The 13,054-nt window shown below is 38.5% G+C and overlaps 1 protein-coding gene across 3 annotated transcripts in view; it reads left to right on the top strand.

Moving 5' to 3' along the window:
* Nucleotides 1–13,054, top strand: part of LOC139937870 (atrial natriuretic peptide receptor 1-like) — a 386,766-nt gene that overhangs the window by 190,297 nt on the left and 183,415 nt on the right. Inside the window, exon 1 of one of the 3 annotated variants that reach the window (XM_071933237.1) lies at nt 1,338–2,622. The exons of the other annotated variants lie outside the window; for them this stretch is intronic. Within the exon in view, the coding sequence (XP_071789338.1) occupies nt 1,842–2,622 (781 nt within the window). The 5' untranslated portion in view covers nt 1,338–1,841. Of the gene's footprint in view, nt 1–1,337; nt 2,623–13,054 lie in introns of those variants that run through there. 3 annotated transcript variants of the gene reach the window in all.

Here is a 13,054-nt window from a genome sequence, read left to right as displayed (position 1 = left end):
AGAATCCAAGAACTGCCAAAACATTTTGACAAATCTAACGAGCTGAATGTAACCAAGCGTGACATTGAAAGTAATGTGTCGTGAGCAATGTGGCGTGCCATGCAATGCTACTCCTCATATTATTTGAGAAGTTCGCATTTTTGCTTGTCATGTATAGGAATACAATGCAGTTATAAATACATGTGCGTCGCTGTAGACTTTGACATTTTGTTGATTTATAATAAACAAGGTTTTCAGCACACAGCGCCATATACTGCCATTGTTCACGTTTAACAGTAATAGAAATACAGTTGCCGATTCGTTTTTTGTTGTTCTGTCATTCTTTTCTGTTTGCTAGTGTGCGTCGCTCACGTAAATTACGATCCGTAGCTATATGTACTGACCTCAAGCGACCTTGAGCTTCATGGTTTAGGAACTGTCGTAAATTTAACCATATCAGTATGTTGTAATCCCTCGGCCTTTCACTCCGTGCCTAAGGACCGACTTACTCTAGCTAGCAGAGTAGTCTCGACATCAGAACAATTTCATCTTCACTCTATACACAAATAGCAAACACAAGTACAGGCGCTACTCTGTATATTATGGTCCAGACTCTAATTAATTAATGGCCATAGCAACATAGAAGAACTGTATTCACGGAGAATATTAAGAAGAAATACATAACACACAACTAGTTTTATCTCATTTTAATATCGAGACCATGCAGAGAAGCGCTCGCAGTTTATCCATGGCCTTTAACACAACACAGATACACTGTGTGCATTGTCTTGCATCCCAGTAAATCGTACGCCTGTGTTTTAATTTCATTTTATCGCCAGTCTTGCAATCTATCGCCTTTAGAAAAATACAGCACACCGGCGTTGTAACAACAATCTCACATATAACTCGCTATTGAAAAAAATAATGTGTGTTCAGAACTTCAATATTGAAAACAAGAAATCGTCAGTTTGCCGTTGTGATTGAACGTTGTCATAATATTTTCTTAATGCATTGAGATAGACGATTATGATTTGATAGTTCGTTCTATCTGGACCCCGTATGTCAATAAAACAAGCTAACAATTTGTTTCGGGGGGGGGTAAGGTAACGAGTATTTATTGTTGAGCAATGCACGAGTGGAGTCGCGCTTGCGCGCCGAGGGTCATCCGCTAGGCGAACTCGCTGAGCTGAGAACGGGTCTAACTCTAACGGGCGCAAGGTCTAGTCTAGTTACCCAGTTCATACCACGCAGAAAGGTGAGAGCGGTATGAGTGTGTGTTTGGTGATTGTGTAACAGTGTAACGTGTACTGGCTGTGGTATAACATAATCCGTCGCCGTGAGAGTAGGAGAATGCAGTGACAACCAATCCAGCCTGTCACAGCTTGTGTTGGTTTTCAGAACTTCAAGAAAACTCTCCTCCAGAGTTTGGGGGGACGGTCGTGTACTCCGGGAGTAGTCATTATAATTACACGATGACTTGTTCACACACCGACGCAGAGGTGCTGTGATCATCAGCACGTGGGAACCAGTGCACTGACAGCCTCCCTTACGTTGTCATTGCACACACTGAATGACACGTTCCAATATTGAGTAAGTTTTATTATTAAAATGTCATAGACCCGCGAGGTTGTTTATTTTCATGCTGCGGCAATGGTGTCAATGCTTGTGGATTAACTTGGTTGGTGGTAGCGGAATAATAATACTCATCACAAGGCCTGAGTGGATGACAGTCGAGGAGTTTTAAGCAAATTAAGGATTATGTACTTAGTAACGCAAGGGTGGATTGCCTCCAAAAAACCCAAGAATGGTCATGGTCCAGCAGTACTTCATATAATGTTGATAAATACTTAAATGTGTTCGCGATGTCTGCCGATTTTTGTTTGAAAGCGGTCTTATGGAATGCTGCCATCTCCGTTATTTTGACATTAGGGACAGGTGCACTATTAACAGGTGATGTTAGTGTTAATAGTGGTATCGATCGAGTAAAGAATGACCGTGACATCAGTATTGCTGTTCTACTCCCTCGGTACCCGGTGGCGTGGACCTATGCAGGGGACACTGTCCGGTACCCCTTCTTCTCTCAGATGGTCCTCCCAGCCATCTCGATCGCCATCGACAAAGTCCGCCGGACAACCATGCAGAGTATAAACATCACATTATTACCCGTTGTGGACACCCAGTGCAAACTGAGCACTGGTCAGTTTCGCATGGTGGACTTGGAGATGAAATTGAAACCAGATATGTATCTGGGCCCGGGGTGCGAGTACGCTACCTCGGGTATAGGGAGGTTCTTAGGTCACTGGGGTGTACCCCACATCACGGCCGGCGGGCTGGCCGAGGGGTTCCGTGGGAAACAGAAGGAGGAATTCCCAACACTGACCCGTGTGCAGGGTAGCTACAGGAAGCAGGGTGGGTTTATTGCCCGGTACTTCAATCTAAACAAATGGAATCATACACAGTTACTTTTCTTCGAGACGGAGAATGAAATCAATGATTGCTACTTAGCCATGGGATCGCTGTACAGAACACTATATCTAATCAGAACTGAAGTCAGTTACCACGGAATAAATAAAAAGGAGCAGGAATTTACAAAAGAGATGTCAAAAACTTTACTGGTGGAGAAAGTCAAACCACTGGCAAGAAGTAAGTGATTTATGTTGCTCTCTACGTTGTCCGTTGTCCAACCCATGTCACATTTTCAAATTTATTGGTAACTTACTTTAGGGGAATATTTATGAACAGTCGTCAATAAGTTAACAGATTGTAAACGAAAAACATAGACTGTCAAGGTTTTTCTATAAATATCTTGCGGCATTCCTGCATGCGTTTATTTATTCTCCTTTCGCAGCATGTGACTATCCACGACCCAGTATTACTGTTATAGTCTTTAGAGGTTTGGGACAGGTAAACTGATCCCCTTTTCAAAAGCTGATGTTCTTTAAACGGTGTAAATACTTCTGCAAATATGCCCCGGCGTGCTGGACATATATGCTTATGTGCTTTGGTCCCCATGAAGATTTAGCTATCTGGCATTGCTTGGCCCCATCTTACTCTGTTTGAATACTTGCTTTCTGGCTTAATCAAGCATAAGTAGGTTCCGCGCTTCAACACACTATGAATGTTAGGTTCATGGTAGAAATCCAGCAACACAACAGAATACAGGGCTTTTGATGCAATGGATCGTTCACCAATCCATCACAATTTTTTTCCAGACTATTTTGTTGCTAGCGTGCTGTGCAGGATTGGCCTTCAGTTCGCACCGCCCATGGGGACCTCCTCCAGGACATCTTGTGCCGTCCTTATACTGCCCTAAACAAACACCCTAAAGTCATTCTGTCCTGATGTACTCCTATTGTTGGCTTGAATTGAGCAGTACGGCTGTATATACACACAAACCCACGAGGGGAATTGGTTTTATAATACGCGGCTTGCTAAGTGTTGTGGAACAAAAATACCCACATAAATAGAGTGAGACTTTCTACACTCACACAATCGAGTGTTACATTCAAAATTAGTTTACGATTTTCGTAGATACTTGAATCATGAGTCCCGTAAATGGTATCTGAAATAAATAACGGTTCACTGTGTTTTCTACCATTCATACAGTTCCACTCGACTGGTTCTGGTACATTTGTATACCTGTTTATGTGTGTTGTGCTGTCATTTAGCCTTTGAGAAAGACTCTGCTAGGGTCGGAACGTCAGGCAATTATCTACTTTGCATATATAACTATCCTTAAGGTTTGTGAGCAATTTGCAATCGGCTAATTCTATTTTCTCAATTACGGTGTATACAAAAGAAGATAGCGGGATTGGTGCGTATGCTGCCCTGACAAGCTGTTCTTGGATGCTCTTGTTTGGGGTGATTATAATGTACCCGTTGTTGTAAGCCATTCTCACCCGGTGGCATCTTGTTCTGTGTATACATATACACACTGCAGGATATACAGTGGTAATTGGACCTGGTAGTCTCACCTCCATTACTGACTTCAATACGGAATTTGATTTCAGACCCCTTTCATACATTCCCGCCAGGTCTGAAGGGATTTCTGGCGGATTGTACTCCGTCTGCTGACCATTATTTGTCATCCACTTTAGTCTGGAATGCCATTTTGACTTGGCAAAGAAGACATGTCTACGTGTTATACCATACGATCAGCAGAACCTGGGGTTTTTCCTTTCTCTTGGTGCACAAGTTAAAATGGTTGAAGCAAGTAGGTAGAATTGAAGGTTTTCCCATTTCCCCCCTTAAACACGAGTAAACCTTGATTGATGGATTTCAATAATAAGAGTGAGTTTAATGTGTAAGTGAACGGTCTCCCGATGAATGCCAACCCAGCCTGGCCTCACGTTTATGTTCTCGGCACAATTACTAGACTGAATTTGTCTCACACTTTGAGCTTACGATCCCCTAAAATACTATAATACATGGGGTAGGACTTGCCAACAAGGCAAAAAGCTCTTTGCTGATAAAGCCACATGTTGTTACCACCATGACATAAACAGGGTCGTGGTGACGACTGCCATATATCATCAGCTACACGAACTGTATTGATGGTGCTGGCTGCGCACGTGCCATACACCGCTGTTTGAATCAACCGTTAAAGTGATAGGGCGCCCCCACGGGCTAACGTTTGCAGTTAAATCCGTACCCGAGTTATGACCCAAACATTAGTACATATACAGCAAATTCTTTCGAAACGTTACCATACGGTTATAATTAACATAGGGGAAAATTGGCTGTGTTTATAAAAAATAATAATGGCAATTAAATGCTATGGATATTTTGTTCTCTATAGGCCTATGTTAGTTATGTTTCAATGATATAATAATATGCGGGTCCAATTTAAATTCAAGTCATTCATAACATGAACATATTTATTCCGTACTCTTTGAAAATATACATCCATTACTAAACGCATGAGGAAATAACAAATCATCATACAAGCCAATAAGCGTGAAATTAAATAACTTATAACTAGAAATGAATAAATACATATTAAATATGAATCTAAGAACTATGTACAATAGAGGTGGAAGATAATTGTGCTGTTAAAGCCATTGGACACTTTCGAAACAGAAACAAATTTTTAAGTTCACAGATTTACAAATAACTTACAGGGTTTACAGAAGGTAATGATGAACGACTTCTCTTGAAATATTATTCCATGAAATGCTTTACTTTTTGAGAAAACATTTAAACAATATCAATTCTCGATATCGAGAATTACGAATTTATTTTAAACACATGTCATGACACGGCGAAATGCGCTGATACGAGGGTGGGTTTTCCCGTTATTTTCTCCCGACTCCGATATGACCGATTGTGATACACGAAGTGTGGGCCTTGGACAATACTGTTTACCGAAAGTGTCCAATTGCTTCAAGGTAGACACAATGGTGTTTGTATACTCATCTGGGATCGATATTTTTGTAAATATGATTATAATGGCAAAAATGTAATTATAAATATTTTGTGATTAATTTTTGGTTACATTAAACAACATGATGTTTCAGTCAAAAAGATGTCGACGTAGCTACCTGTATAATATTAGACTGGTAATTCTGTTGGAAGTTCAAAACTATGCGTGATTGTACTATAAATAATGGAATCAGAGTCCAGTGTTAAGACTAAATTTTGGGAACACAGTTCCAAATTTCTGTCGCAGAAAAATGGTTCATAATTCGTTGACATGAATCATGAGGTTTTTAATTAGTTACCGAAGCACTTCACTAATGTACAGAATCGTCAATGAGGAAATATAGGTAGTGGATATTGGTTAATGTAATATATTTCTAATAATCTTTTTGTTCGAGTACTTTTAATATTGAGCCATCTAGGTTAAGAGCACAATCTCAGAAGTACTTATAAATGTGTTAATATAACGAACCCCGTTAGCCCAAATTCGTGAAGTACATTTTTCTTTTAATATTCATTGTTCCATTCCGAAAATGGATAAAAAATGATTTATTGCTTAGGCCTGTTTTTCTGTTGTATTGTTTAATCAACAAAGTGCACTGTCCCCATAAAATCATAATCCCGGAGATTTTTAAGTACAGAAACGAACATCATGAGAAAAAGGGCATCTTTCCCTCGAGACAACCAGCCATGACTTGCATAACTTGATCTAGACTTCTACACAGAAAACAGCAAGACAAGTAGGATTTTTTTTTACTCTTCCGATTCTAAGCAATCATTCAAAACCAAACACGGTCCGTGAAAAAAGGAAATCACTTTGCGTTTCGACCGAACCAATCGTTAAATGCCACGCACGGCTGCTTCATCGATTGAAAAAACAGTACGATAAACTTGTAAAAGGCCTTGCAAAAATGAAGGGAGAACTTAATGGGGCTTTAAAAAGTTAGCCGCCGACATCCCGTCCCCAAAGCTCTTGAAATTATCTTCTTTCTAGGTAATGAAGTGGAAGCACCCACTCTTTAAAAGTTTTTTAATTTTTTAAATAATGTAATTATTAATTCAAGCATTAATTAATAGGGATAATAAGTCTAGCCCCATATTGACTTTACACATGTAGTCTTTGTATACGTAAAAAATGCACACCAATTTAATTGTTGTGGTCTGCTCAGTGGCTCCCAACAAGTGGATAGGTCATGGGATATAATGGTGTTTTCTTACAGAACATGATCAATATTTAACCGGCAATCTTGTAGGATATGTGGTTATCCAGCCCATGTTAGTCCATCAGTGCAGTCATGCATCATAGCTGTAAATCATAGCTGTACTTTGAATGGTCAAAAGTCATTGTGCGGGTAAAACGTAAATATTCTAAGAACCTTGTCAATGGATGTATTGAAGTGGATCACACAAACAATTTTTTCTTTTTGGAAGAGGGGAAACTTTTCAATTGAAATGTCCTTGGGCTTAAAGATCGTTTTAACCTGTGACATTACGTGTTTACACCACGAAGCCTGACATTCCTGCAGGCACAATTTGTAACAAAGCACAATGGAAAAAAAATGTAAATGTTTTTACATACTGTACAATGAATTGGTACCACCTTTAGAAAGGAAGAAATTGAGTATCTCAAAATGCTTTTTTAACGATTGATTTTACTTTTTTTTCTTGTTTTTTTCTCTATTCTTTTTTAATACACATTTTTGATTTCGTGTGGTAGAATAACGAAAACATTGTACGTTGTCCTATGTAGGACCTGATTGATGTCTTGCCATGATTTTCTGTCTTTTTGGTGCGTGACATTTCTCTTTCCGCCGGTGGAGACTGTTTTTCATAGTGTCTTTGTGATGGACACGTTTCGATGATTGGAACTAGTATACGGATGTAGTTTTAGAATGTCGGTGAATGTGGATGTTCTGTCAAAATATAATCAAATCACAACCATGAACGGATAAGGCATAATTCAATGCACAACCGATTCATATGGTGGGCATATGGGGTCAGTTTAGTGTGGTTTGAATGAGAGACAGTCAACTTTCACCAACCGTCTTGGACTAATTTAGAAATGACGAAAGTAATTGACAGTTTTAATCTGATTTTGTCTTCTTCTGAGATACATCTGGTAAGCGTTTGGCAGTTCCATGCCCATCTTATGGGTCTTGCATTTAAAAGGAGATTGTTTTATTAAACTATCAATTACCATGAAGCGTTGGATTTACTAAAAGAGATTGAGATTGTAAATGGTTTTGATTTCCGTTCAGATTGCCATATCTTTACAAGATTTTTGAAATGGATTTCTTTTTCGCGGTACACACACAGACCTTGCAGACTGTCTTGCATGCGAAGCAGCGCCCACAAGAGGGCCCTTTTAGTACGTAACTCATGGACACTTCGGGCAACACTTAATGATCGTAAAAATGTCACTACATTTTTAACGATGTTCAAACACTGAATAAGAACTGTGTTAGTTAATGCACAAGCCCAGTGTGGTTACTAAACGACGTTGCAAACCCTCCATAGCTCATTGTTGTCTTAATCGACTTTGCATCGAAGCTTTTTGTTAAATTAAATAGACTTTACTGTTGACTTTTTGTATTGAGGAATGCCTCTCTTATCCACAGGATAGAAAAATCGGTTACTGAGGCTAAGTTGTCCTTGAGAGCATGTAAACACAGTGGATGATTTAATCTATTAAGCAAAGTATTTTAAATTCAATCTTTTTCTTGATGGAAAGATTATTGGACCGAGTTAGCTGCCTGTGATTTGTTTTTTATTTCCTTGAATTTAGTTTTGATTAAAGGTTTTTAAAGGCAGTGGACACTATTGGTAATTTCTGAAAATAATTATTATCATAAAACCTTTCTAGATTACAAGTAATGGGGAGAGGTTGATAGTATAAAACATTGTGAGAAACGGCTCCCTCTTAAGTGCCATAGTTTTTGAGAAAGAGGTAATTTTCCACGAATTTGATTTCGAGACCTCAAGTTTAGAACTTGAGGTCTCGAAATCAACCATCTAAAGGCACACAACTACGTGTGACAAGGGTTATTTTTCTTTCATTATTATCTCGCAACTTCGATGACCGATTGAGCTCAAATTTTCACAGGTTTGTTATTTTATGCATTTGTTGAGATACACCAACTGTGAAGGCTAGTCTTTGACAATTACCAATAGTGTCCACTGCCTTTAAAGGCAGTGGATACGTTTGGTATTTGTCAAAGATAAGTATTGTCACTTGGTGTATCTGAACACATGCATTAAATAACAAGTCTGTGAAAACTGGGCTCAATATTGGTCATCGAATTTGCATCCAACTTCTTGTGCTTTCAGATGCATAAATAAAAGGCTTCAGCTGATCGTCTTTTATTATTTGAGTGAGAAATAACCTCTTTCTCAAAAACTGCGTTACTTCTGAGGGAGCCGTTGTTATGCTAACAACTATTTTGAGTAATTACCAATAGTTTCCATCTATTTAATAAGTGGATGGTACTCTCTCTATGGCCGTGATTGGCTACAGAAGGCACTAGATTACGATGGAATTGTTGGTTTGGGTTGTTTGTGTGTCCTTGTGGTTAGAATGGCATGATTTATTCTTATATGCTTTTGATAATGGTGTTTCAAACTGCACTCATTGTTTGCTTTAGTCTTTTGACAATCTTTGGTTGTTGGTTCTCATTGGCTGATTGTACAGTCAGATATCTCTACCATGAACGTACCTGAGAATGTTGTTAGAATTGGGATAGAAAAATAATGCGAAAGTAGTCTTCAGTTTGGCCGTATACGCTACTGGCCAAAGCTATGGCTACTTTTACGGCTACAGCTACGGTTCTACGGCTACGACTGTTTCTAGGACTGTTGTTAAAACTTTCATATACTTCTACGCATGGTGACGCTGAAGTATAGACGTAGCCGTAACTTTAGCCGCAAACTTGGGCACGAACTTACACCTTATTATTCGCCCTTTCTGTGAAAATTAAACTGCGAACAATTTTGACAAAATGTGTTGTCAACACAAAAAGACATTGTAATCAGCTTAACACATAATGCCAAAGTATCTGAATTGTTCTTTAACAACCAATCAATGGAGGCATTTTGCATGATGGACAGTGATTTGGACAGAATAAAACCGAATCTGTGGAAGTATTCGAGGGTCAATAGCCTTTGTCTGTGAGTCTGATTTGCTGATTGGTTCTCATTGAACGGGACGGGAAAAGGAGGTACTTTTGATTATTAACTGACAGAACTAATGGATTGAATAGTCACTATCTTTCCACTAAGTGGAGCAAATCTCTTTAGGTGACATTCTCTGTCATTCTTACTTTGTGACTGTAGCGCTACATTCAAATTTAGAGTTCTTTTTAATGCACTCCCCCATGTAATCGGATAGCTTGTGAATGAAAGAGACGCAATTCAAGTGTCCCTGTAACGAGTTGAAACGTGAAGGGGCGGGGTTCTTGGATTGGATTGTAACAATGGTGTTATGCAGTGACTTTTTGTTTTGGGTTGCAAAAGAAATGAATGGCGCATACAAAGTGAACTGTGATTTGACCTCATTGTATCTAAACGCACCTTGCACTTTGTTCATTAGTCGTGAAGGAATCATGAATGCATTTGTTTTTATAAACAAGGCTTGAATGGTGTATAGGGAACTGCAAACTTGCTACTCTATCCAACCGCTAGGCCCTACCCACGTTGTCTCCTCGTTGGGGTGCACTCTGTCTTTTTGTTTACCCAGCACTCGTGTCGAGAACCAAAACGGACTGGAGTTTCGTGCTACGCGGGAGGTTACTTCAATTCAATGTGGACTTTTGCACCGAGCCGTGGTTTAGCCTGTGAATCCGACCGTACCCTGCACTCAAATCACGGCGTCGGGTCTATTACGTCCACGCTTTACCAACTTTCCCAATTACGGACAATTATAAAGCACTTAAATGTTTTTATCACATTGCACACAAAAGGGGGCTTGGGTTAACGGCGTGTGTGCGTTGTATCGCGAAGCCATTAGATTTTCGCTCGCCCTGGCACGGATTGGTAGCTAAAACACTCAAGTCCATGAGTCCATCACATCGCATTAATATGGATTGCGAACACACACGGTTCTTGGAAGACCATTTACAGAAATTCGTTGTATTTTTAGCTGTAGATTTGACCGAATATTAAATTTAGAATTTTACCCGAACTAAGCTCCTGAATATAAAGGAATGTGGACCAAGGAAAAAGCTATTCAAAGGTCAAAAGAAAAAAGAGTTGTCATTCAGTTCGTTAATGGCATTACGTTTTCTGTGGATCATAATAACAAACACAGTGTCGTGCTTAAGGTTGTGTAATATCACCAATGGTCTTTATATGAGTAAATCTATTCACATCCTGTTGTTTTTAATAAACACACTATCAATCAGGCCTGTCAATATTGTATCAAATTAGATTGCGTTTGTAATGAAAACATGTTCCAGGGTTTTTGCACGCGTTAATTTTGTTTCATGTTTATTAGGCAACTGTGATTTATGATTGTGTTATTAGATTCTATGAGTCTTCGCATTTGTCAGTATTGTAAACGGAAATGGTTATCCGGTGGTTTAGCCAAGGATTGGGTATACATTTTATATTGAGAGCTTATTGGAACTAATCGACTTTTTTCAATAATGGCAAATCATGTACTTATTTATCTTTGGAAAATTAATGATAAGGTACTTGGAGTAAAGTACATACATCTATAAAATGTATAAAAAAGCTAAACAAAAACCAAACATATATACGAGTACACCCTCAATACAGAGACATTTTCCCGTTAATTTAAAAACAAAACCATGAAACAAGGAAATGATTTACGCTGCCAATAAAATAACACTGGGCTGATTATTACGAACATCATTGCGTATGCCTTTTAGACCTACAAGGTCATGTGCAATATTGTACCCACACGTACCAACAACACGTCGCGTGTTTACAGTTATATTGCGTTCACCACATGTCTTAAAGGAGCTTTACACAATAATGATAACTACTCAAAATAATTATTAGCATAATAACTCATCTGGTAATGAACAATGGGGAGCTGTTCACAGTTTACAACGTTGTGATAAACGGCTCCCTCTGAAGTATTATGATTTTTGACAAAGAGGTAATTTCCCACCCCAAATAATAAAAGATTTCAGCTGCTGAAGCCTTTTTAGGCATCTAAAAGCACACACATTTGTTTGTGCAACAAGGGTGTTTTTTGTTCATTATTCTGTTGTCTTGCAACTTCGATGACCAATTGAGTATAAATTTTCACAGATTTGTTATTTGATGCATACTGTCGGGATACACCAAGTGAGAATACTGGTCTTGGACAATTACCAAATCTTTGCAGTACCTTTAAAGATCAGTCCTTATGACTGCTGGTATTATTTTAAATTCTCTTGAAGCACAAGTCATTCTCATATTATTCATCTCGATACATATGTCCATCTCCTGTGTGTTGATAATCAGATGAAAAACCAAAAAATGACCAGTAACGTGATTTGTGTCGAATTTGCCAATAATAGGCCTTCGACTTGACACCACATGTCTTATAATTTTTAACAAATGCGCAGCGTGGATAAATCTCAACAAAGCGTGTCATTTAGGAGCAGTTTCAGCCACCGTTGATATGATGTCTCATTGAGAATCAGTGTATAAAATATGAATCAATATTCAGCTATTTTTATTGGAGAGGCTTTAGACCAAAGTAGACAATGCCTAGGATGTGTTTGAAAGCAGTAAAACATTTCAATAGAAAAGGCAACATTTCCATGTGACTCTGATGTCTTGTTCCTCACACGTCGACAGCAGCTTTCGGTGACATGATACTGTCGTGATTTCCATGGGGTAAATATTGCTCTGTAATAATAGAGTTGTCGAAATCAATTGCTTTGCCCTAAACTGAATGAGTTCAACAAAATAGCCATTGATTGGTTCAATCAAAGACACCAAGGAAATCAGGGGGAAACTGAAATGGCTTTTCAATTTAATAATCGAAGAACTACGTCCATAGAGTGGAGTGTTTCGAAATCATCTCGCTATAATTATACTTTCTCATGGAATATATGATTTACGAACATTTTTTGATTGCTTGATCTAATTACGTTCTGCATTGAAGGTCTAATTTTCAATCAACAATATGGAAATTTCCTCACTTTATTTCTCTAGCTGTAATTTTATCTGGTGTGCTTGTATTGTACTGTCACTCCGAATTGATGCCTTAATTCACACACACAAGAGTACATCATCGACCCCATCTGAGTATAACCATCAATTTAGTAAAGAAAGAAGAAAGAAAGTATATTCAAATCGTGTTAAGTCACTTAGTAAGTGAGTGTTTACGATAACATAATTTTATTACTTATCTTCAATTCAAGCAGTCTTTTGCTCAGAGTGTCATGTCCCTTTCCAGATGTTCAACCAACATATGTTTTCATGGACACCAAACAACTCTGTTTATTAAAAACACTGGACACCTTCGTTAATTGTCAGACCAGTCTTCTCACTTGGTGTATCACAACACATGCATAAAATGGCAAACCTGTGAAAATTTGAACTCATTTGGTCGTCGATGTTGCGAGATAATAATGAAAGAAAAAACACCCATGTCACACAAAGTTGTGAGCTTTCAGATGCTTGATTTCGAGACCTCAAATTC

Source organism: Asterias amurensis, chromosome 5, assembly GCF_032118995.1.
Source record: "Asterias amurensis chromosome 5, ASM3211899v1".
In the NCBI taxonomy this organism is placed as follows: Eukaryota; Metazoa; Echinodermata; class Asteroidea; order Forcipulatida; family Asteriidae; genus Asterias; species Asterias amurensis.
Note: the sequence above shows the minus strand (reverse complement) of the source record. Positions and strands in the feature narration are given on the sequence as shown.